The following is a 27,044-nucleotide window of genomic DNA, read 5'->3' on the forward strand; positions in this document are numbered from 1 at the left end:
AGGGATGACAGCTCCCTTAATGGGAAATAGCCATACATTATATGGAAAGATAAGTGTAAATATCAGAATAGCTCAAATTGTTGAAAGTGGCTGCTTCTGGAGAATGAAGAATGAGGAAGGGTGGGAGATGGTACTCCAGTTGTACTACTAGACTTGTAATATTTAACTTTGTAAATACACTTTTTAGACAATTATGTACCTATATTAATACATATATATATATATTTTAAATGTGTCAACTCCAGCCTCAACACTTAATAACTGAGTGACGAGGGCCAAATGTTTATCCCCTATGTGGCTTAGTTTCTTCACCTGTAAAATGGGATTATAACACTATCTTGCTGGGTTATTATGAAGATTAAAGGATATACGTAAAGTGCCTAACACTCTGTCTAGAGCTTAGTAGAAACTCAATAAATGGTAGGTATTTTCATTTTTAATAACAGATGGAAAAGAGAACTAAAATGCCTGTTTAAAAGGCCTGGACACAAGCCTTCTATATTATATACACCTCTGATCACTGGAACACATCCTCTTATTTAATAAAAGCATGACTGTATTCATAAATTATGGAAGAGAGAGAAATTATAATTTTGATATCAGAAACCAAAAACTAGTTAAATGTTTCAAAATCTGGAGGTGTACTCAACCTTGAAAAAAATATTTGCTGAAACAAAAAGATAAAATAATGTCTTTTGGTGTATATATGTCAGTCCCAATCTCCCAATTCATCATGCCCTCACCCCCGCCGCTTCCCCCGCTTGGTGTCCATACATTTGTTCTCTACATCTGTGTCTCTATTTCATATACACTAATATGTATAAAATGGATAACTAATAAGAACCTGCTGTACAAAAAAATAAATAAAATTAAATTTAAAAAATAATACTGTCTTTTGGGGAATCAGAAAACAGGGATTTGTGAAAACTTTGTCTGATTTGCATGTACTTTTAAAATAGAAAGTTAACCCAGGATGATACAGGTGACAGTAATAGATTTACAGTGAAATTTAGTTTCCCTGCGCTGTCTAGCTACTAGGGTTGTAGTCCCTTTCATCTCTCAGATCCTCAAATTTCCCGATTCTATACCAAGGGGTCAAATTAAAAGGTCTCTAAAGCCTGGTCCCAAACTCTAGGGTTCTGAGAATTCTTGATTATGTGCTTTTGCCTAGGCACGTGGCAATAAACATCCGACTGAGGTTTCCCACTAGGCTCCTAACACGGATGCAGTTTCTTAACCTATCTCTACCTAAAACTGTTTCCGAGTCAATAGCCCTTGGATTGGATCTCAAGCCCCACGTCCGACACCCGCCCTATAGCGGGAAATCCAAGCTGCCGGGGCGGCCACCCCCCCCCCCGGAATAGGAACTACAACTCCCAGGGTCTCCCGGGGCGGGGGGCGCCCACTCGGATTGGCCAGGGTTGCGTGACGCTCAGTGTTTTGGCCCGGGCGGTCACATGTTTCCTTTGTTGTGAGGTGCGGAGGGACTGGTGGCTCGAGGAGACGCCGGCGCAGGAGACAGCGCTTCGCCGCCGGAAGCTAAGGTACGGCGGGGGCCGCCTCCAGCCTTCGCTGAGAGGTACCTGGGGATGACAGCTCCGGGACCGGCCGAAAGGCGAGGAACCGGCCAGAGCCGGGGGCGGAGGGGCGGCCGAGGTCTTGACCACGGGGATGTCTGCAGGAGGGAAGCCTGCGGCGGTCGGCCTCTCGGAGCCAGAGGAGGGGTCCGAGGAGAGATTGCGGGTGGGGCTGCAGGGCCCCTGTTTGGGGAGAGAGGTCTCCGGGGCTCCGCTGGGGGTTGTCAGCCCCGGTTCCGCAACCACACTCTGAAAGGAAGGGCACCCCCAACTCCTGACACTACCGCCCCGGAACCGCGGCGCTGCTGGCGCACCCGCCGGGGGCGGGTTGGGAGGGGCATGGCCGCCGGGGCGGGGGGGTAGCAGGTGCGAGTCACCCTGGGGGACGGGGAGCAGCTGGCGGACAGGGCTGGGGAGAGGGGTCCCGCATTTTGCCGATGGGCTTCGAACGGAACGTCGCTTTTTTAATCGAAGGTAGCGCTGAGAATGCGAAGGTCTGAAATCAAACCTTCCCGCTTGGTGGGGGCGACAGTTTGATCCTAACAGGGAGGACTGTTAGGGTCAAGTTAGGTCCCAGGGCTGCAGGCTAGAGAATCCCCATTAAAGCAGTTGCGAAATGTGCTCGGCGCCGTCACCTGACCGTTACCCCCGCCCTCACCGCCAGCGAGCCTTTGTTTACCACCGCTCGCCTGGGGGCCCGTTCCGGGAGCCGGGCCCTAGAAAGAAGGTCCCCCGGAAGTGGGCGCGGGCGGGGGAGCGGGCGTTCCGCCGGCGGAGTCCCCGCCTAATCTCCCCTTCCCACCACTCCAGGCCTCGGTTTCTTAATTTAGTTCCTAATGGCCCCGCCCCCAGGTTCTGGACACTCGGGGCGAAGACTGTTAACGCGGCGGGGATTGGGGCCCTGCGGGTGCTTTCGGGCGGAACGACTGGGCGAGTTCCGAGTGTTTATTGGTGGGTGTCTTGTCGCGAGGTGGACTTGCCCAGGCAGTTCTTCCCCGCCCCCTTGAAGGTGATCTGGAGGACACGCGAGAGCGCGCGCTCGCCTCTTGTGCAGCTGCGACCCGAGCGGAGCATCTGGCGGCGCGCGCTGCCGAGCCGGGGGACTCGGGAGCTAAGCCCAGCTGACCCGCTATCCTTTGGTGGCTGCCGCGGCTTCTGCCTGAGCCTGTTCTGGGGCCCGCGGAGGACCGGAAAATTATCCCTCTTTAACTCCTGTCGCTCTGTCTACCCAGATGGTGGGAAGAAAGCCATCAGGCGAATTAGTTCCTGCCTGTTCTGTAAACAGGGTTTAAATAGCTAAATAAGGACCGTAAAGCCACATTTTAGAGTGCCTCACAGTCACTCCTGAGGCAGCGAGCTTTCGCAGTTAATGTTAGTGGATTTTAATGATTAATCACTTGCTCTCTTGAACAGCTTTTTAAAAATCATCTCTTAGTATTTGCAGCTACAGACTGTTTATGTCCACCGGCGAGGTTGGTTTTTGTCAAATACGTAAAATAGATGAAAAATCTGCTTGCTGTCGACTAAGATGTAAAATTAGAATTCTATTTTTTAAAAAAATAACTTGAGGATATCCTCCCCCCCGCCCCCCCAAAAAAGTTAAGATTCTTCTATACCCCGGTTTAGATGAGTTGTTTCCTTGTTTGGGGGATTATAGCTCACTCTTCTATGATGACAGTAATAAAATCTACAAGAACAATCATTTTAGCCACAGTGTGTTGAAGATGCGGTTTTCCTAATCTGTGATTTAATAGGTAACTTGGGTTTTATCAGATTTTATTTTCCTATAAATCTGTAGGAATTCACCCAAGACAGTGCATTTCTGTAGGAGGTAGATTGAGCGCCCTGAGTGAAGCAGGAATTGACTATGAACAGTTCTCATTGTATGCATTCTTAATTTATTTTTAAAATTCAAGTTGGGATGACTATGCCCGAAGGAGCAGCTTCTGTGATCCTGAACTGCCTCATCGCTTGTGCATTGAAGGCATTTAACATTTCTAAATAAGTACAAGTTGCAAACCTCTAACCTTTGTAAAAAATAAAACCACCACTCATAAGCCTGCTTATCCAGACAAAGCCTGCTTATCCAGACAAAGCCTGTTTAGTCTCTAAACAGGAAGAAGAAATAATATTCTGAGTTGGGGTTTACTATCAGCTTTAATTTAAACTTTCTTGGCTTTTGTCCAAGTTGCTAAAACCTTAATGCTTTTTCAGAAAACTTTGTATTAGTTTCTTTGTTTTTCTGCCATTTTATTAAAACCCAAAGGTCAAGCCTGTGAAAAACAAATACTATTCATTAAATGAGGGACTGCAGTTATTTTTTTGTATATACTCCTTTTTTAAAAAAATATTTATTTATTTGGCTGCACCAGGTCTTAGTTGCAGCACGGGGGGGATCTCTTAGTTGCAGCATGCGGGATCTCGTTTCCTGACCAGGGATCGAAATCTGGCCCCCTGCATTGGGAGCGCAGAGTCTTAACCACTGGACCACCAGAGAAGTCCCTGTATGTACTTTTTTCTTACCTAGGAATTTGGGACACCCTTTTTCAATAAATATTTAGGTATGGATTGTATAAAAAATGTAAATAAAATATCCTAGTATATCCTCATAAGTATATGAAATATATAAGCATATATATTTTGTATGATTCTATTTCTGTTGTGACTGAAACAAAGAGTATGTGGCCATTTAACAACTGTTGATATTTTAAAACTCTATTCTTTCTCCTATTAAAAACAATAGTTAGGGGCTTCCCTGGTGGCGCAGTGGTTGGGAGACCGCCTGCCGATGCAGGGGACACGGGTTCGTGCCCCGGTCCGGGAGGATCCGGCATGCCGCGGAGCGGCTGGGCCCGTGAGCCATAGCCGCTGACCCTGCGCGTCTGGAGCCTGTGCTCCGCAATGGGAGAGGCCACAACAGTGAGAGGCCCGCGTACCGCAAAAAACAAACAAACAAACAATAGCTAAACTAGCTTTTTTAAATTAAAGTTTGTCACTCTGCCTAAATTCATCACCCAGGGGCTACAATATTTCAGCATTTGGCACATCTTAAAGTCTGCTAAATTGATGTATAAAAGTTATTAGGCTTTGCTCTTTACTCAGTGCTTTCTAAAACTTACTTCTGTAAATAATTTGTATCACCACTAAGGTAAATAAAAATCACTGACTTCAAAGTGCTTTTATCCATAGAGAGGTCACGAAAAATGTTGGATCTCAAACTTGTTCAAGTGGCAGAGTACTGGGTCATGTCCTTGCAGATTTAATTAATTCTAATAAGAGAACCAAAAACAATTTTAAAAAAAAATTATTTATTTTGTTTATTTTTATTTTTGGCTGCGTTGGGTCTTCGTTGCTGCGCGCGGGCTTTCTCTAGTCGCGGCAAGCGGGGGCTACTCTTCGTTGCCATGCTCAGGCTTCTCATTGCGGTGGCTTCACATTGCGGAGCACAGGCTCTAGGTGTGCGGGCTTCAGTAGTTGTGGCACGTGGACTTCAGTAGTTGTGGCTCGCGGGCTCTAGAGCACAGGTTCAGTAGTTGTGGCACATGGGCTTAGTTGCTCTGCGACATGTGGGATCTTCCCGGACCAGGGCTCGAACCCGTGTCCCCTGCATTGGCAGGTGGATTCTTAACCACTGAATCACCAGGGAAGCCCCCAAAAACAATTTCGCTAAAAGAAAAGATAACTATATATCTACAGGTCTTAAGATTTTAAAATAAAACAATGCATTAGATATCTTCTAGCAAGATAAAACCAAGGACATTAAGTTTACATGTCAAGTAGGTTCAGTAGGACAGCTTTATATCAAGTATGATGATTAACAATTTTTTTTCCTTCCTTTGGGGGTTGGGGAATATTAGTAGCCAAAAGTTTTAAAGCAAGGGAGCGAAACAGTGAATGGATAAGTTCAATTTTTTTGTTCTGTGATTTGGGAGAAGACAGTATTCTTTTTTCAGTTATAGAACCATAATTGTTTAGTCTGACACATTGCTTAAGAACTCCTGAATTTTTCATCATCAGATACCTCTTATTTCTCTTTCTCTCATTAATCAAAGTAATAATGTATTGACTATTTCAGGTTCATGTAAACAAGGGATAATCACTTGCTATAATTCTAGACAAAGAAATTTAAGGGTTTTTTTTGGTTTCTGATATCTTATGGTGAGTAAGTATGTTATTGGTGGTTTCATTAAGAAAAAGAGAAATGTTGAAAATAACAGCTTGAAGACTGGACTTTAGGTGTTGCATTTGTAAAATTTGGTTCAGGAACCACTACTCCAAGAGTAAAGGTTTAAATTGAAGAGTATAAATTTACAACTTTTAAAAAGTGGTCATTAAATAGAATGGTTCAAATAAATTAGCGTTTGAGAAAATGTGGTGAAAAAAACTGCCTGGTTTCAGATACTTCCATGTTAAATATTTCCTAGTTATTTTTAAATAATAGATTTACTATGTTACAGTGTTTTCTGACTTTCCTTCTGTTGAGTTACTGTATATCTTTAAAGATAAAACTCTTAATTCTTTAGTAATTTTGCTGTTTCTGCTATGTTGTTCTTCATTCAAAGTTCAATTTGAGAAAATGGAGTAGTAGTGTGGAGCATAGCATGTAGCAATTCATTACTGCAAGTTGCAGGGACCATGTTAGTCAAAATGTTGTTAGTTTCCTTTACCATCTGGTGTTTATTAGTCTTTGTAAACCCCTCACTAATCCATGCTATCTTAAGGCTAATAGTAACTTGTTTCTTTGTATAGGGGTCCTGCATGCTAAAGGAAAAATAAGCTTGATTGCAGTTCTACACTCTAAAATCAATTCTGATACTATATAACACCTTTGGACCTCCTACACTGACCTCCTTGGTCCCTAGCCCTTACTGATTAGGTTGGTAAGTATTACCTAAAAACCCTGCAGAAAATGCCCGGGTGAGTTGCCTTGCCCTTCTACTCCTTAAGGTATAATTCTAGACTAGATCAGTCATGAGAGAATGTATTCCCATTTGCACTCCAGCAGAAAAACAATTTGTGTTTTCTGCTAGAGAAACACTGAGAATTTGAATCTATTGTAGTATCAATCTTTGAGTTCTTGTTTGATTCTAATCTTAACCAACCCCACAGCATCTAAAATTGGATCTGAATCCAATATTCACCACCCCAGTGGCAGACAGGGGGTAGGCTTTCTAGAATTGTTTCTTGAATTGACTTGAATCCCTACATTGGCTCAGGATCTTATTGTCTTATTGGGGGAAAAACTTACTTAGCTAGGACTAACAGTCCCCTAATTTGACCAAGTTGAAATATTCTTTACCAAGATATACACAAGTTAGATTGACTTTTGCAAATAAGGAAACAAGCAAGATAACATTCACTTCGCAATCAAACAATAATCAGGGTATAGAGATGTGTGTTTGTGTATACATGTAGAAAAAAATCAGTAGTCCATATCTTGGTTTTCTGGATCCACTTTTGAATTTGTCTAAACTTGTTAAGAATTTATGAGTTCTATTTATAGATATCTAGGCCAGAAACCAGAATCACTTGTGCTTAAATACTGTTGGTATTCTGTGTACAGTTCAAGGTTCCAGTATTCTCTCTTAAGCATTCCTCTCTTCCCCTTCCAACAACAATGAAAAATTGTGCTGAATTTGTTGGTTTCTACAGGTACTAAAGTCTATAAGGATCAAAAAAGCAGAAGAAATATGCATTTATATACTAAAAGATTTAACATAATTACTTGATAAGCATGGTGATCTATATGGATAATCTAGATAACTAAGAATTAAAAATTGAAATGTTTTTTCCTGAATTACCCAGAATACTTGAGATTTTGTCATTGCTTTCATAGTTATATAAAATATATAATGACTAAACTGTTTGCTTTGGGTAGTATTGATAGACCAACTCAGAATTATTTAATGACCCCAAACTCAGATGAAACATTAGTTACCAGACATTCTTCAAATATCCAGTGCAGAGTTATCATAGGATATGTTTCCTCATCTCAATTCCACCGTTAGCTTGATGTTGACATGAATATTTGTTTACTCATCTTTCACTCAAGAAACCTTACTGCAGGATAAAATTGTCAAGTAAGGAAGTTGATAAATAAGGAAACTATTTTAGATATAGCATAAAGTTATTAATTTGCTTTAAGGATTATTCAGGATTGGTTTTCCTATGCAGAAGTTAACTTCCAGTCACAAACTGAAATCTACTAAAACCTTCTTTCAACATATTAGTAAATAACACCAATTATACACAAAGTGATTACTATCTGATTTATGTGTTGCTGTTTTCCATTTATTTTAGGTGTGGAAAAACTGGGGCTTTGATCAAGCAAATGCTAAAAAGGTATTATATTTATAACGTTTATAAACTCTCTAAGCATTGTTATTAGAAAATGTAAATCATTTTCCTTCAACCAGGGGTCACAGACCATCAGAGTAACAGGGAACAATTCTATCCTCAAGATCAGATAGGAAGGCAGCATCACAGACTTTTCTGTTACCAAATAAACTTTTTTTTTTTAAATAAATTTATTTATTTTTGGATGTGTTGGGTCTTCGTTGCTGCATGCGGGCTTTCTCTAGTTGAGAGCGCAGGCTCAGTGGTTGTGGCTCATGGGCTTAGTTGCTCCGTGGCATGAGGGATCTTCCCGGAACAGGGCTCAAACCCAACCCATGTCCCCTGCATTGGCAGGCGGCTTCTTAACCACTGTGCCACCAGGGAAGCCCCCAGATAAACTGTTTACACACTCCTTTCTACTCCTTCCGAATATCCTCAGTCCCTATTCTACCATTTCTCCAGTCCAAAAGACACTAAAATAAGTTATCTCCCTTCATTTTTCTGGGACATAGGCCAAAAACAGGTAATTTTTAAATCTACCTAGCAATCTGAAACTAGGTCTACAACATTTATGAGTTCTGTAGTTGGAAATAAACTCTAGAGTACTCTTAACCAGAAGAATCTTTCTCTTAAAATTCTTCCTTTCAAGTGAGAGTTTAGTTCCAAGAATAAAGCTCCTGAAAGAAATGAGAGAAAGAAAGGGATACTACCTTTTCTAGACAAATTATGTGTCTTTGGCAGTCAGTCATTGAGAGTCCAGTCACCCTTGCATCCACTAACTTATGTAGGTATTATTTTCAGTCATTATATTTCTCGGGAACAAACATTGTCGTCATGTTTTGCCTACTTATTTACTACTTTTTCCTGATGGGAATAATGATGCTTTGATATTTGCTAAATTTTTAGAAGAATTCAGTCTAATTTTAAAGTCTACTGAATTACATCTGGAAGCCCAAAGGATACACTCTGAAATGCATCTCATATTCCTAAGACACAATTGCATAAATCATTTAGTGTGTCATCAATACAAAGAGTTTATATTTCGTGCTGTTGTGGACTAGTTCATGGAAGAGTTCTCAGAAAGTCCAGAGAAAGTGAGGCTGTCCAAAAAGCCACACAGAAGCTTCTTGGAAGGAAATAGCCCAGATCTATGAGATAGTCTCTTTTACATACAAAGCAGTAGACAAGTATCTTGTTGCTGTTGAATGCATTTAATACCAGGTGATTTTATAGCTATTCTAATTCAGGATTTTCTGGTAAAGCAGTGGAAGACCTCTTGGCAGTCAACAATCAAAGAAAATAGCCGTGAGAATTCAGGGGCAGAAAATAGCATAAAAAGACCTTTAACTTATATAAAATTTTAATCAGCCTTATAGTAATCCAACTCACTCAATATGCTATCCCCAAATTTATCAGATACAGATACAATAAGATACCAGATAACAAATACCAGATACAGTAAAATTATTGGATACAGAAAGCAGAGTGTCTTTTCATTTATGTTTTCCTACTTGTCACTTTTAGCCAAAGGGAAATTCTTAGTACTTGCAGTATGTTATTTTGTTTTGCATTCTGAACACATTTTCATTTAAACTTTGAGAAAGCAAAAATGTATGGGGGCTTTCCTGGTGGCACAGTGGTTAAGAATCCGCCTGCCAATGCAGGGGACACGGGTTCGAGCCCTGGTCTGGGAAGATCCCACATGCCACAGAGCAACTAAGCCCATGTGCCACAACTACTGAGCCTGTGCTCTAGAGCCCATGAGCCACAACTGCTGAGCCCACACACCACAACTACTGAAGCCCATGTGCCTAGAGCCCGTGCTCCTCAACAAGAGAAGCCACCACAATGAGAAGCCTGCACACTGCAACAAAGAGTAGCCCCCGCTCGCCGCGATTAGAGAAAGCCCGCGCACAGCAATGAAGACCCAATGCAGCCAAAATTAAATATAAATAAATTTATATATTTTTTAAATGTATGGAGGTAGAAGCCAATTACAAATAACACTTTGGATCACATATCAACTTATAGAGATTTGTGAAAAGAGAGTAGGAGTAGAAGAACCACCTTAAAAATCAAAATTTAAGAGAATTGATAGCTATAGTCCAGTGCCTCAATCCATCAGTTACCTATTCAGAGCCGTTTTTGAGGGAGATTTGAGTATGTTTCTTATCAGTGAAAGGGAGCAGGGCATAAATAACATACATTTAAAAAAATCTAAAAACCCAGTACTATATAATTATAGTGCAGATTTTGGGTAAAATAGAGGCAGACAGAAGATAAATAAATACTTATCATTTGACATACGTGCCTCCTTTTTTCTATGCCTAGATGTAATGATACTTAAATTTTTTTATTTTCTTTGCGTATTTTTAAAAATATTTATTTATTTGGTTGTGGCAGGTGGGCTCCTTAGTTGTGGCACATGGACTCCTTAGTTGCGGCTCACCAGCTTCTTGGTTGCAGCATGTCGGCTCCTTAGTTGCGACATGCATATGGGATCTAGTTCCCTGACCAGTGATCGAACCCGGGACCCCTGTATTGGGAGTGCAGAGTCTTATCCACTGCACCCCTCTTTGCATATGTTTTTTGTTTGTATGTTTTTTGTGTATTTTTTTTCCTTTTCCAGCAGTAAAAACATTTATACATACATACATCTATACTATAATTTGTGCCTACGTAGCATACAGAGAGCTTCATAAGTCTCCCAGCTGCTTTAGATAAAAATTCTTAGAGACCTACCTAGAATGGGGAGAATCTGAGAAAAATTCTTATCAGATACCCCTAGTCCAGCTCTAACTCTTGCTTCAGTTTTTTTTTTAACATCTTTATTGGAGTATGATTGCTTTACAATGGTGTGTTAGTTTCTGCTGTATGACAAAATGAATCAGCTATACATATACATATATCCCCATATCTCCTCCCTCTTGTGTCTCCCTCCCACCCTCCCTATCCCACCCCTCTAGGTGGACACACAGCACCGAGCTGATCTCCCTGTGCTATGCGGCTGCTTCCCACTACCTATCTGTTTTACATTTGGTAGTGTATTTATACCCTTTTGCATATGTTTTGATATCTGCTTTTTACTTACTACCTGGTTAATGCTTCCCCATGTCATTAAATAGTCTATATAGTTTTTAATGGCTGCAGGGACTGTGTTCCATCCTTAATATGTACTATGGTTTAACTAATCCGCTATTGTAGGGTACTTAGGTTGTTTTAAGTATTTTCTATTAATACAGCATTGAACAACTATAGATAAATCTTTCCGTATAATCCTGATTATTTCCTTAGGATAGATTGCTAGAAAGCAATCTATCTACTTACTGTTCAAACAACATACATATTTTTAAAGGCCATTGATAGATATAGCTGAATTCTTCTTAGCAGCACTATGTTAAAATAATAAACATTTATATTAGGGTTTGAATGTACTCAAGTTCTGTGTCTTACAGCATTCTGACTTAACTCTACATTCAGTAACTGAAACCCAGTTGTGTAAAAGGGAAACAGAAGGTTATTAGTAATTCACAACTTACATAGCATCTTTTCAACTGGAGGGGTTTAAGGACTACTATTGCAAATTACCCCTAATGTTCTAATTGTATAAATTTTTATTTATCAGTTTTTATTAAAATGAGATATAGTGCTCTAAAGCCTGTATGAAATATATTGATTGTGTAATTTTATTGTAGTGTTTACATCAAAATGAAATGTCAGTTGAGTACTGAACTTTCTACATATTGAAATGGGTTAATTTTTTTTACTTTTAGCCACATAAGGAAGATCCTTAACAGTTATTTCTCAACAATTATATAGTCAACTGATGTAACAATGGTACTAATATTGGGACGAAGACTAAACAGAGAGGATCTCGGAGTGCGTGATTCACCAGCAACAAAGCGTAAAGTTTTTGAAATGGACCCTAAATCTCTGACAGGCCGTGAGTTTTTTGACTTCTCTTCAGGATCATCCCATGCTGAAAACATACTCCAGATATTTAATGAATTCCGAGATAGTCGTTTGTTCACAGATGTTATCATTTGTGTGGAAGGAAAAGAATTTCCTTGCCATAGAGCTGTTCTCTCAGCCTGTAGTAGCTACTTCAGAGCTATGTTTTGTAATGACCACAGGGAAAGCCGAGAAATGTTGGTTGAGATCAATGGTATTTTAGCTGAAGCTATGGAATGTTTTTTGCAGTATGTTTATACTGGAAAAGTGAAGATCACTACAGAGAATGTACAGTATCTCTTTGAAACATCAAGCCTTTTTCAGATTAGTGTTCTCCGTGATGCATGTGCCAAGTTCTTGGAGGAGCAACTTGATCCTTGCAATTGCTTAGGAATCCAGCGCTTTGCTGATACCCATTCCCTCAAAACACTCTTCACAAAATGCAAGCATTTTGCATTACAGACTTTTGAGGATGTGTCCCAGCATGAAGAATTTCTTGAGCTTGACAAAGATGAACTTATTGATTATATTTGTAGTGATGAACTTGTCATTGGCAAAGAGGAGATGGTTTTTGAAGCCGTCATGCGTTGGGTCTATCGTGCTGTTGATCTGAGAAGACCACTGTTACATGAGCTCCTGACACATGTGAGACTCCCGCTGTTGCATCCCAACTACTTTGTTCAGACAGTTGAGGTGGACCAACTGATCCAGAATTCTCCTGAGTGTTATCAGCTGTTGCATGAAGCAAGACGGTACCACATACTTGGGAATGAAATGATGTCCCCAAGGACAAGGCCACGCAGGTAAGAAGACTGTTTACATATTAACTACAATATAATTAACAAAAATTTTTGTTTTTAAAATATTTTAAAACTTCCTGAGTGTAATCTCAGTGTAGTCATTTATATGTATCATCTGCATGTTGCTTTATATAATTTGAGATTTGTTTTGGATTACAAATCATTAGAATTTCTCTCCCAGTGAAGACTAGATTCAACAATAGCATTTTTCGTTACTGTTATTCTGAGCTACGAGATGGCACTGCAGAGGGTCTTTGCAGCTATGTATGTTTCAACATATTTAATTTCTCTTAACCTTTGTAGGGTAACAAATTTATTCCACTTTTTTTTCCCCTAAAGATCTTTGGATGTAAGGTAGCTAGACTTTGTTAGACTCTGTTGGACTGCCTCTACTTATAAAAAACAATTTGTATATTCACAGACTAACCGTTTTCCTAACAGATAGCATGAAATATAGAGGTGAAGTAAGTAAGCTAATATAGATTGAGGGGGTTCTCAGATGTAAAACCAAGGCTTCAGATCTTTTCTCATTGCCACAGTTACTAGATTTGAAACACCTATAGATTTTAATTCATAAATTGTAGAAAAATAATCTCTATGCCTTAATAAGGGAAGGAATAGTATTAAACGTGTTTTACTGTGAATAAGCCAAAATTGGCTATTGTGAGAAATATTATAGTAAAGAATCTTTTAAATATTTTTCTAACAAAGCTAACTTTTTTGGTGTGTTTGGTAAAAAACACATAACATAAAATTTACCATCCTAACCATTTTTAAGTGTACTGTTTAATAGTGTTAAATATATTCACATTGTGTGAAACTGATGTTTATTTTCCCATACCACCTCCACTTTTTCTATAAATTTACTATAGCGTAGCTCTCAAACCACATTTTTGGCATTGATTTTGATTATCATTCTTTTTGGCATGTGATTAAAATTCAGCATATTGTGAGATAGCATGTTTTTAATTAAAATTCAGCATACTGTGAGATAACATGTCTTTAAAATCTACACTAGTTTGGATATAGCAATATTTAATCTGTTTCTTCATATGTAAAATGAAAATTATGATAAATGGTGCTTACTTCACAGGTTTTGCCATTGAAACTATTTAATGCAGTAATCCTTAAGCTTCTCAGCATAGAAAGTGGTACATAGGAAGTGCTTTAAAAATTATTGGCCATTATTATTTATATAGTGTAGTGTTGGTCTGACCCACTTTAAGAAAACTCCCAGTACTTTACAGTCTGAACTTCTTTATAAATTGGATACAATATTGAGTAACTATTATTACAAAAATTAACGTAGGGGCTTCCCTGGTGGCGCAGTGGTTGGGAGTCTGCCTGCCAATGCAGGGGACACGGGTTCGAGCCCTGGTCTGGGAAGATCCCACATGCCGTGGAGCAGCTAAGCCCGTGAGCCACAAGTACTGAGCCTGCGCGTCTGGAGCCTGTGCTCCACAACGGTAGAGGCCGCGACAGTGAGAGGCCCGCACACTGCAATGAAGAGTGGCCCCCACTCGCCGCAACTGGAGAAAGCCCTCGCACAGAAACGAAGACCCAACACAGCCAAAAATAAATAAATTTATTTTTTTAAAAAAATTAACGTAATATTTCTTCGTATTAGGGTTAGAGTGCATTTTCTCTTCAAACTCAGGCTACTTTAGTTAAAAGTAATTGTTTTATAAGAAAGAAATATAAGGACTTCCCTAGTGATGCAGTGGTTAAGAATCCGCCTGCCAATGCAGGGTACACGGGTTTGACCCCTGGTCTGGGAAGAACCCACATGCTGTGGAGCGACTAAGCCCGTGAGCCACAACTACTGAGCCTGCACTCTAGAGCCCGTGAGCCACAAATACTGAGCCTGTGCACCACAACTACTGAAGCCCACGTGCCTAGAGCCTGTGCTCCGCAACGAAGAGTAGCCCCCATTTGCCGCAATTAGAGAAAGCCTGCACGCAGCGACGAAGACCCAACGCAGCCAAAAAAATAAAACAAATTTAAAAAAAAGAAATATAAAATACTTTACTCCTAGTCTTTTAACAAAGAACAAAAACTGCAGTTTTATTCTATAAAATATACTGATGATTTTTTTTAAGTTCTTCCATTTAGGACTGTTAAGAGACTTCGACTGAGCCTGAGAATGTGACAGACCAAGGTTCTTAAATGTATTACTTAAGAAAGCTAAACAGCTTTGGGACTGTTCCAGAACTTTTCTGGGCAAACAGGGTCTTTCCAAGGGTAGAATCGTATACTTTTACAAACAGAATCCCCTGTGGCAGACAGAATGGTTTTGGGTCAAATAGAGTTAATAATATCTATCCCCCATATCTCCCATCTGCATAGGATTAGAATAGGGACCAAGGAATATATGTTGTAGAATCAAAAGTCATTTATATTAAAATTATTTGTTTATAAAGATATGACCGGAATGAAATCAGAGTACAGCCTAAAGGTAATTAGCCTTACGTTATAACTAGAGAATTTTCTGATTTTCTTAGTTATTTGATTTACAAAATTACAATTTTAAGGGATCCAATTTTTAAGGGAACCAATCCATTTCATACAGTGAAACACATCTATATAAGATTATGATATCACTTTTCTTTAGGAGGCCAGCAGGAAAAAAATCAAACTATAGTTTTATTGAATTTGCAAACTATTGTAAATATAATAGCAGATATTTATTTTATGTAAATCTTATATTTTATGTATTACGTGAGGAATCTGGAGGAATCCTTTATTTTACAACTCTGCCATCACCTTCTATCCTTTATATTCTGTCTTCCACTTACCTGTTACTGCATGTTAGTACTAATCACTACGAATTTCCTTATCTGAACAATATGTATTATTTATACAGGTTCTCATCTTTCTGAGAAGCTACAAACTTTGTAAGAGGAGTGATGCCTCCACTTCTTCAACCGCAGCTCACTCCTCTGACTTCTGCTCCAGTCAGTCTACTGAAACTCCTCTCAATCAGGTCATCAGTGACCTTCTGTTTGTTATTTGTTAGCCTCTTTTCAGTCTTTATTCACCTTGATCTCTGTTTAGGATCTGACATTTTTAATTGCTTTAATCTGTCTTGAAACTCTCTTCCATTAGCTTCAGGAGTACAATTTCCCTCATGGTCCTCTTCTCTAGCTACTCATTTTCAATTTGATAGCACTTTTTCTAGTGTCTGAAATGTTGATATTCCCTTGGTTAATCTCTCTTCGTCTTGCCTTGATACTTTCCTAGATGATCTCATCTATTCTCATGGTTTTGATTACCATGCTTGCTATTGACTATCAAAACTATATCTCCAGCCCAGACTTTTTCATTTGTTCAGTCATTCAGCCAATGTTTTTTTTTAATTATATACATATAGTTATACATATATAAAATATATATATTTACTTGAAGATGCATCTTTAAAATAATAACATAGGCAAAATTAACCTCAAAGTTAAGAATAATTCTTTCATATTATTTAATATCCAATCCATATTCATATTTCCCCAGTCTTTTCCAAACTGTCCTTTAATGAACCTGGATCCAGTCCAGGACTACTTATTGCACCTGGTTATTTCCATGAAGTCTTTTATTTCAAAAGTTTCTTTTTTATGATTCTGACTTGTTCATGGTCAAGTTGACCAGAAAAATATTCCACCTTCTGTATTAGTCTGATTGCTTCCTTATGGTGTCACTTAGCTGCATTTAGCTGTTTCCTGGAAACTGGAAGTTAGCTTCAGCTCGATGGAGACAAGTTAAATATTTTTGATTAGAATTCATCCTAGGTAATGTATATATCACATTGCATCACGTTGGGAGACACAGCGTATCTGGTTGTTCCACCATTAGTGATGGCAAAGATCAGCTCTGGATTAGGGTAGTGACAGTCCCATCCCACCACTGTGCAGTTAGGTTATACTCTTCACATCATCCAGTATTTCTTTAGTGTTTATTGTGTGCCAAGTATTTTCCAGAGCTCAAGCCATACTGGATAGTCTGCCTATATACATCCATGTGTCTCAAATGGCAGAAAAAAACCCAAGATACATTATATTAGAAGTGGAGTGTGATGGCAGGTTTCTAGGAAGAGGCTATAGAACATAAGACCATGAAAACTTTGATAATCGGTACTGCCAGTTGTAAACCTTGGGTATATAAAGAAGAAATAGTGGAGACCAATCACAGAAGGAGTAAAGCTTAGGAATAGTTGTTTTTACTAATATATGTTATACAACTTTAAATTTCTGTACTAATGTATAATAGTGTTTTTAATAAACACATAGTGCAAGCCCCACGATGTGTCAAAAGTACTGGCTTCAGAATCAGATAGACCTCTGGACTAGAACCTAGCTCTAATAACTAGTTAATTCTGTGATGCTGGGCAAAGCACTTTAACTTCTCTATGTGTCAGTTTCCTCATCTGTAAAATAAGCATAATACCATCTACCTTGTAAGATTGTTGTGAGGACTAGAACTGTCATATGAAAAATGCATAACCTAGTATTTGACACAAAAATGCTTAATAAAAATTATTGCTGGTTTTGTGAATAATCAAAATACATTTTAAATTTGAGCTATACTGTTATAGAATAGGAAATGTGGTTTGAGAGACAGAAATGCTTGCTATCAAATGGTTTATTTTAAGTATAAATTGTTCATACTATGGAAAAATATCTGCCACACTCCATTAAACAATAGAGATAGCTAAGATTTAATAAGTTCATCACTTTGAGTTTGGAATTGGTTAATTAAGTACATGTCTCTTCTAATACTTTCTACTACCTCTTGTCTGATAAGCAGTTACTATATAATGAAAATAGGAACCTGATTGTCATAATGAGGACAAGGTTCAAGTTCTTATTGAGTAAATCAGTGAGAAGACTAAGGTTAAGATTTTTTTTAAGAAATAAAATTTTAGAACTGAGTGTTCTGAATTTTTGTTCCAGTCCCTTTTAAGACTGATAATCTACTATATCATCGGATGCATGATTTACCATTTTTATACATGTTAGTTCATTGTTATTTTGAATTCATTTTTACATAAAAGTACTGTATACATGCCTAAGTCTCACTCTACTTGACCCTTGATATATCAGTTCTCATCCCAAAGGATATCTCCCTGTTACCAGTATTTTTTAACGTTTTAGAAATATTCTTTGCATATAGAAGTGTGTGTGTGTGTGTGTGTGTGTGTGTGTGTGTATGTATGTACACATATGTCTCTACTGTTTTTTATACAGACCGTAGTGTACTTCTCTCACAGTTCCTGCACCTTGTTTTTAATCACTTAAAAATATCTTGGAGTTGGGCTTCCCTGGTGGCGCAGTGGTTGGGAGTCCGCCTGCCAATGCAGGGGACACGGGTTCGTGCCCTGGTCCGGGAAGATCCCACATGCCATGGAGCGGCTGGGCCCGTGAGCCATGGCCGCTGAGCCTGCGCGTCTGGAGCCTGTGCTCTGCAACGGGAGAGGCCACAACAGTGAGAGGCCCGCGTACCGAAAAAAAATCTTGGAGGTTGTTCTATATTAGCACTTATAGGTCTTCATTCTTTTTTTTTTTTACTCTTCATTATGGAAAATTTCAAATTCATTCTTTTTAAAGAGATGTATAGTATCACATTTATGGATACCATAATTTATTTAATCCATCTCTTGGTGATGGACATTTGGGTTGTTTCCAGATTTTTTTCATTGCAAACAGTGCTCAGTGAATATTCTTATACATATGTCTGATAATTTATAACATAAATTACTAGAAGTGGAATTGCTCAGTCAGAGGTTATGTGCATTTTAAATTTTGGTAGATATTGTAAAAATTGACTTCCAATTTATACTTCATCTGAAAATACGAAAGTCCCTATTTCTTCACTCCTTTCCCAGCACAGTGTATTATTAGTTTTTGTAAATCTTTGCTACTCTGGAAAGTGAAAATTTATATCCCATAATTTTGATTTGCCTTTCTTTAATGTGGAAGATTGAGCCTCTTTTCCTGAGTTTGAAAACCATTTGTAGGTTGTTTTTTTCTGCAGTTCATTGAACTCTAGTGTATCAGAATTCTGATTGCAAGTAATTGAAACCAGCTCACCAGCTGTAAGCATAGAAGGCAGATATATGTATTAAAAGGGTCCAGGAAGTCGTTATCTTGTAGAACCTGAGGGCAGAAATTCAACAGGACTTCCAAGAAGACTAGAACAGGCTACGGAAAAGCCATCAGAAACCAAACTGTGTCTTCTTCACGCTTGCCTCTGCTTTTCTCTGCATGTCTGCATCATTCTCTCTCACTAGTCTGGTTGAATATGACCACTCATGGGATTTGGTTTCTATATTACAAGTTCAGTCACTCAGAGAGACTGAATGTCTCCCATCTCATGTGGAGAGATAATCTCTGATTCAGCTAGACAGCCTTCTCTGAACGGTTACCTGTGGCCTTGGGAGCAGGATCATGTAGCAGAAAAGTGATAGCAGAAATGCTTGTCCCATATGTAAGAGCAGACAACCCAGTAGTGGCTATTAATAGAAAGGTATGGGTTTTCTCCTTTTTTCTTTCTTAACTTGAGGCAAAAAGAGGGGGTGGAGTAATTTATGTTAATTGTAGATAAAAAATAATATCCATATTCCCATCTCCGAGAGGTAGCACTGTGGCATTTGGCTTTATTCTTCCCTTTTATTCTCTAGGAATTTATTATTTCTTTTACAAAGTTGTAATCTATTTCATAGTTTGCTGTTATTATTTAATAGATGGTAAACATGTTTTCATGACATGAAATCTACAGTGAACCATAGCCATCCCACCCAAATTTGAACTCTTCCTGATTTTTTACCAGTAAGTGAGATGAACATCTTTGTGGCTATATAATCACATCTGTGATCAGCTCCTGATAATAAATTCTTATATAATTGCTTATTTTTAAGAGTAAACATTTTGAATCTTTCAGTACAACCATTTCTTTATAGAACCCATTCTGTCTGTTGCAGTTTCAGGTGGAAAGCCTTACCACACAAGCTGAAACTGTCCTTACTGAGTTTAGAAAGCCATTAGGTTTATGGCTGGCATAAGCCTCTTAAGGGGTCATTTATATTCGTTTATATTGATGAACCATAATCCAGTGATTGCTCTAGGCTTAGAAACTTTTTTTTTTTGATACAGTAAGATCAGACTGTTAGGGGCAGATTTAATGTTAATTATGAGAGACTGATTAACTCATTTATCTTTTAGTTTATATACATGTATTGGCAATAAGAAGTGGAACTGTCAAACAGACTAGATATTTTAAGTCACCCTTTCCAGCATATTCTCTTACTATGTGCAGGTTACCAGTTGAGAAACCAAAGTTTTCAAAAAGGTTGTTTAGAATCCAAACAAAGGGATCTAGTAGGTCTTTAGAACCAGAGTCTTCTCAGCTAGTATGGCTTGAGGAAGTCTCACCTACCATAAAATATTCTTACCAAAAACCCAGTAATGTTCTAGTTAGCTAAGGTTTCTCTTTTCCTTTAGACAATAACTTGAATGGGCACAGAAAATGTTTGCCTCTGTGATTATTATTTACTCTTTCATTCATTTGTTCACTCATTTACTTATTGTTTCTAGGGCTGACCAATCCCCTCTTTTGATATATAGTTAATATATTAAGTTTATTAACTGTCATATCCTGCAGACTAGAGAGCCATTTGCTCTCTTTATGGCTTAAAGTATCATATCTCTATTTAAGTTCAGTTTTTGGTGTGATGGCTTGGTTTTCAGGTATTTTTGAGTCTTGGAATGGTAAATAGACTATGTCACTAACACCTCCCTCTTCTCCCTTCCAACTTCCCACTATATGGAAACATTTCCTTTTGTGTTTTTTAAATATATTGTTATTTTTCTTATTAGCCAGGATCACCTTTTGACCCCCCCTTTTTTTTAAGATATTGTTTGTTTGTTTGTTTTATTTTTTTTTTGCGGTATGGGGGCCTCTCACTGCTGTGGCCTCTCCCGTTGCGGAGCACAGGTTCCAGACGCGCAGGCTCAGCGGCCATGGCTCACGGGCCCAGCCGCTCCACGGCATGTGGGATCTTCCCGGACCGGGGCACGAACCCGTGTCCCCTGCATCGGCAGAGGGACTCTCAAGCATTGTGCCACCAGGGAAACCCTGTTTGTTTTTTTAAATGAATTTATTATTTATTTTTGGCTGTGTTGGGTCTTAGTTTCTGTGCGAGGGCTTTCTCTAGTTGCGGTGCGCGGGCCTCTCACTGTCGCGGCCTTCTCTTGTTGCGGAGCACAGGCTCCAGACGCACAGGCTCAGTAGCTGTGGTGCACGGGCTTGGTTGCTCCGCGGCATGTGGGATTTTCCCAGACCAGGGCTCGAACCCGTGTTCCCTGCATTGGCAGGCAGATTCTCAACCACTGCGCCACCAGGGAAGCCCTGAACCCTTTTTGTTGATGAAAGTTAGTTTGGCAGTTCATCTGTCTCTGGCATGTTTGCATTGATAATAAGTAGGTCTGTTATTTCAGCTAGCAAGTCCTTTATTTCACCTTTTGAGATTTTTAACTGAACCTGGTAATTACTATCCATTTTACTGATTAGGTTTAGAATATTCTGTGGATTTATAATTATTTTATCTTTCACATAAATCAAAGAATGTGACTTTTTAATTTGATCTTTTCTCAAGTTTATGATAAAAGAGTGTGATGGCTTTTGAAAAAATATTTACCAATGTAGAAAAAAGAGAATTTGCTTGTCCCACTTTCATAGGAACAAATGGTGAGACGTAATACTAAAGCAGCAAATATTTGTTTGTCACAGCAGAAAATCAGAGTTTTCATTTAAAAGGGTTAATAAAGTAACATTCACCCTAAAAAATAGATTGCATGGGTATCCAGAATTTTATTCATCCTATACTATCATCTTGGCCACTTTTTTATTCTAGTCACCGTTATCAGCTGCAGCAACTCATTTCCTTTAAGGCAGTCATCTTCCTGCCTGAGATAAGTATTTTTCTGAGCTCAAGAAATAAAAATAACTGTTTTATTGAGTTAACAGTCTCTAATGAGAACACCAGATTTGTCTCTAATTAAGTTAAAAGCCATTTGGTCGCAAATAAGACCTTCAGTCAGGCAAAATTACTAGTTTGCTGATCCTTTCAGATACTTACACATATAGACACTAAAATAATCCCTTATTTAGTGAGACTAAATGTTTTAGCCATTAGCTTTTTGTGCTGTTTTCTCTTCTTGTTCCAAGGTGCAAAACAGACAATATATGTTTACTGGGCTAAGAAGTCTTGAAAAAGCAAGCAAGTGCAAGCAAAGGGAAAGTATAAAACAAGTAAACTGCTATAAGGAAAGTATAAAACAAAATTCTGTCAAAATTCTATGTAATAATTAACTTCATTTTGTATTAAAACTATTAGGAGTGACTGAACCCCAGTGACAGTATTTAACAATTTTTGTTTTGTTCAATCAGTAAATAAGACTTTGAGGAATATCACCTGGGTTTGTCTCAGAAGTATTTTAAGTAAGATTTTAGGAAATAATACTTCTATGGAAAGAAGGATAAATTAGTCATTAGTTATACTACTAAGTGTCTGGTGTTGTCCACTATTTACTTTTAATATTTTCATTTGGGAATTATTTGGAAAATAGTAAATATTATTGATAGTATTTGAGTCCTTCTGATAATATTTTACTATATTCTAGGTTAGGGTAATATAATTTGCTGGGTTCCTGAAAGTAATTTTTATTGCATCTGTGAACAAAATTCTTTTCTACAGTATATATTTTTGATTTTATAATGGAAAAAGTATGCCTGGCATGGACTAGGTGAATGATTGTTAGTTGAAATAGCTGTAAGTGTAGCTAGAATATAGCAGCTCTGTTAAAGGGACATACCAATGTCGCTTTACTTTGTTTTTTTCTAGTGTAATTGTAAAACATCACTCTAAAACTACAAATAAGTGTTCTGATGTTGTCTTTTTTCCCTCCACATTTAAGTAAGAGAAGAGGCATTGTTAGCATTTTTCTTTGTGAGACTTAATATCGTAGCAGTCATAAAATGCAATTACAAGACTTTTTCATTTCCATGAGCCTTATGAACAAAAAGAAAAGTCTTGGATAAGCTTTTAGTTTTTCCTGTCAGTATCTTTTTAAACTACAAAGTAAAAGAAGCCAGTAATTAACGTAAACTTTGGATTCCCTTAGTGCTCTTAAAAGTTGTCTTTTCCACTCTAAAAGTAGCCCATGCTCATTATTGTTTTGAAAATTTGTGTTGATATAAAGGAGGAAGCCACACAATCCAGAGAAAACCATCATTAGCACTTTGGTATGCTCTCTCCAGACACATTATTTACATAGTATTGATCAGACCTTCTGTACAATTTTTCATCTTGCTTTTTTCCTTTAGCATTCTTTGTTATAAACTCTGTTAACATCTTTAGTGACCACCCAACACCTTGAACTGGATTACCTTAATTTACTTAACTTTAGAAAAATTACTTTTAGGGAATTCCCTGGCAGTCCAGTGGTTAGGACTCTGCGCTTTCACTGCCTAGGGCTCAGGTTCAGTCCCTCGTTGGGGAGCTAAGATCCCGCAAGCCACGAGGTACAGCCAAAAAAAAGTTTATTTATTTATTTTTGTTTTGCGGTACGCGGGCCTCTCACTGTTATGGCCTCTCCCGTTGCGGAGCACAGGCTCCGGACGCGCAGGCTCAGCGGCCATGGCTCACGGGCCCAGGCGCTCCGCGGCATGTGGGATCTTCCTGGACCGGGGCACGAACCTGTGTCCCAGGCATCAGTAGGCGGACTCTCAACCACTGCGCCATCAGGGAAGCCCAAGTTTATTTTTAAAACTAGTGTCTGAACAAGTACATATACTTCTCTAAAGGGTACTTAGATTGTACTGTGAATGTTTTTTTAGAACTAGCAATCTGATGAAAAAGCTCCATTTTCCTACACTTAGAAAAAGTGCATTATCTTACCTTGTGTGGTTATGCATATCTGAATTGCTGCAAGACTGCATTTGAAAGTCATCCTTGATATTACCAGGGTTCCAATTGAATTAGGTAGGATCTTTGGACCATTTTATAACTTTTAAGGTAAAACTCATAGAAAAAAAATACCCATAGAAATTTTCTGTGGAAAGATGATATCACTAAATCCCTTGTAAATGTTCTCAAAGTCAGTAAATTAGCAAGCTGTATTAGTTGGCATATACTGAGAGAATAAACAGTTCACTTTATAATAGTGTTCTACTTTCTTTATGACAATGGTATGCTTTTAGGGTTTTAAACAATCTTGAGGGTATTTTAATTTTGCATTCTTATAATAATTATTTTAGGTCAACTGGCTATTCTGAGGTGATAGTTGTCGTTGGAGGCTGTGAACGAGTTGGAGGATTTAATCTTCCATACACTGAGTGCTATGATCCTGTGACAGGAGAGTGGAAGTCTTTGGCTAAGCTTCCAGAATTTACCAAATCAGAGTATGCGGTCTGTGCTCTAAGGAATGACATTCTTGTTTCAGGTAAATAAAGAATTATTACAGTAGCTACTTTTAATTTAATCACAGCTTGGCCATTTTAAACCATAAGTGTCAAAAGAAAACAGTGAAAGTAGATATGCCCACCTTAGGCAGATCATATTATACAACAAATAAAACTGAAAATGACTTTTTGCTCTTAAAAACAGGCACAAGATGATGCAGAATGATTTACAAAAGATTCCCCAGAAAATGCCTTCAACTATATCATATTTTTTAAATTTATTTTATTGATTTACAATGTTGTGTTAATATCTACTGTATAACAAAGTGATTCAGTTATCATATATAAATTCTTTTTCATATTCTTTTCCATTTTGGTTTATCACAGGATATTGGCTATGTTCCCTGCACTAAACAATAGGCCATATCGTATTTTAAATGCTCTTAAATGCATATAGAATATGGTACAATTTTTAAAACTTTTACCTGTTTACTTTGTTTTAAGGAACACAGTAACGTATGCAAAATGAAAAGTACTCAGTTAATCATCTCTAATCCACCCATGTTTTCTGAAATTCTCCCCAACGTTTATGAAATAGGATTTTCCTTAAAATTCTTAACTTGAACTTTTATTATAATATGTGATATGTTACCTCTAAAATCAAACAGACAATAAAGTGACAGACTTATATACAAAGTATAACTATAGGATCTATAATCTGAAGTTTAATTAAGTTTGTTGATTAATTTGTTAGTTAAATTTAATTTTACCACCTTTGCAGGTTACTATATTACTACACGTTGAACAATATAACAACGCATACTTTATTTTGTACAATGGTATGCTTTTTAAAAAACGGGTGATTTTTTAAAATCTTTCTAGAATAACTCTTTTGTCTGGGTGCTTCTGTTGTCTGACTCTTAAATGAACAGTCTTACACATTTGGTAAATTCATATTCTGCATTTTATTATTTGGGACATATAGTTATTATTTCTTAGGATAACAACTGACAAAGTTAAATCTGCTCTGTAGAACCATTTGCATTTTAAGTTTTAAGTTTGTTTCATTTATTGAACTGAATCCTCAAATTCTCGGACTGGGTGAATAACTCAATGTTTTCATTATCTATGCCTTTGGCAAAGATCCCTTGGTGATACACATGTTAGTGTGTGTGCATTGTTTTGCATTTAAAGGTGGAAGAATCAATGGCCGTGATGTCTGGATTTATAACTCACAGTTGAATATTTGGATCAGAGTTGCTTCTCTAAATAAAGGCAGATGGCGTCACAAAATGGCTGTCCTCCTTGGTAAAGTAAGAGAAACCACTTTTTATTATTATTGCTGTTACGTTTCCAGAATGAATACCACAGATGAATCCTTGATTTTACTCACCCTCTGGGTATTTTGAACTCAGATTGTATTTCCTTCCATTTCTAACCTCAATACATAAACTGAAGATATAAACAATTTGACACTGTACTTTTGAATGGATATTTTGTTCTCCCAACTAGGAATTTGTAGCAGTGCAGCACATTTCTCTTCTCAGGCACCAATGCGGTCTAAATGACTGAGAAGCACTGGAAAATAAAGCAGTTACATCAAGTACAAAAACAGGCCAATGTCTAATCCAAGCAGTCTTTTTCCTTTTACTGACTTTGGCATTCAGGCCAAGATATATTTATGTAGAGTGATATTATTTTATCTTTTTATTTGTACAAGTAGGGACAAAACAAATAAGTGTTAAGATAAACTCACCAACATATTTTAAAGCAAACTTATTATTGGCTGCAGCTAATAAATATGAAAAACATATAATTTGATTCTGGACCATTTACTGTCCTTAGGAACTTGAGAATCACTTGTAGACTAGTGATTTTTGAATCACTAGTAGACTAGTAACTTTTTTGAAGTTAAATCTAATATAAAAAGCTATTACATAAAGCAGATAAAAACACAGCTGTGTATCAAGGGCTAACTTGGACTCTGTAGCCCTTCCCTGCCTCTGTCTCTATCATCTCCTCCAAAGCCACTTCAAATTAATGAGCAATCTAAATAAAAGCAGCATACTTGCTCGCACATTTTTTTTTGAAGTATAGATGATTTACAATATTGTGTTCAAGTGTACAGCATAGTGATTCGTGTTTTAGGGGTGTTGTTTGTTTGTTTGCAGCTTATATTCCATTATAGGTTATCATAAGATATTGAATATACTGCATGTATATTTTTGTCTGGTCCCCTAGTACTCTCTTCTAAAAAGATTGCTGCCTCTTAAGCCCTGTCTTGAAGACATTTTAGAGCCACCAGTGAGAAAGCAGAACTGCTCTAGTTGGAACAGAGATAATGCCAGGAACCCTTCCTACTCAGCCACCCATCAGTTCTGATTCCCTCCTCCTATCTCCCCACAGAAAGGTCTTGAAATCTCTATACTATAGAATACTAGAGCTTCTCAAAGCGCAGTTTGAAAGGTATTGTTAATTCCTAAGGGTATTGATCTACTGTGTTGCTGCTGTCTATAAGAGCAATGAAATAATGAGGACTTTGAGGTAGATGTAATGGAAATAAAATACTAATAGAGTATTTTCTAAAACCACTGGTTTGTTAGTACCTACTATATTATATACAGTTTTGGTAGCTATACCTCAAGGATGACAAAATATTACTGGAAAGTGGCAGCTAAAATAATTAAGGTGTTGAAAAGAGATGAGGTCTTACTAAAAACATTATAATTATTTAGTCTGAACATACAGAGGCATGTGAAAAAGATTGATGTCTCAAATATCATATATGGATTGATGAACACAAATTTATTTGACAAATATTAGTATATTTGACTTGAAGGTGCCCAAAACTTGGAAGCACTAAATCAAGAAATAAAAGGAATCCTTCCTGCCTTACACAGCAAGTACTCAATTCATGGAAAACAGTTATCCC

The 27,044-nt window shown here is 37.9% G+C and overlaps 1 protein-coding gene across 7 annotated transcripts in view; it reads left to right on the forward strand.

Annotated features, from left to right (window-relative positions):
- The first annotated feature begins 1,393 nt into the window (after positions 1-1,393).
- The window catches only part of KLHL24 (kelch like family member 24), a 39,367-nt gene continuing 13,716 nt past the window's right edge, over positions 1,394-27,044 (forward strand). For 2 of the 7 annotated variants that reach the window (XM_067738198.1, XM_067738204.1), the window contains exons 1-6: positions 1,394-1,544; positions 6,327-6,457; positions 7,878-7,919; positions 11,687-12,667; positions 23,969-24,153; positions 25,307-25,425. In XM_067738198.1, the coding sequence (XP_067594299.1) occupies positions 11,748-12,667; positions 23,969-24,153; positions 25,307-25,425 (1,224 nt within the window). In that variant the 5' untranslated portion in view covers positions 1,394-1,544; positions 6,327-6,457; positions 7,878-7,919; positions 11,687-11,747. Of the gene's footprint in view, positions 1,545-6,326; positions 6,458-7,877; positions 7,920-10,879; positions 10,953-11,686; positions 12,668-15,555; positions 15,648-23,968; positions 24,154-25,306; positions 25,426-27,044 lie in introns of those variants that run through there. The other 5 variants (XM_067738199.1, XM_067738202.1, XM_067738200.1 and 2 more) reach the window with 5 other exon arrangements.

Source organism: Pseudorca crassidens, chromosome 5 (assembly GCF_039906515.1).
Source record: "Pseudorca crassidens isolate mPseCra1 chromosome 5, mPseCra1.hap1, whole genome shotgun sequence".
Classification (NCBI taxonomy): domain Eukaryota; kingdom Metazoa; phylum Chordata; class Mammalia; order Artiodactyla; family Delphinidae; genus Pseudorca; species Pseudorca crassidens.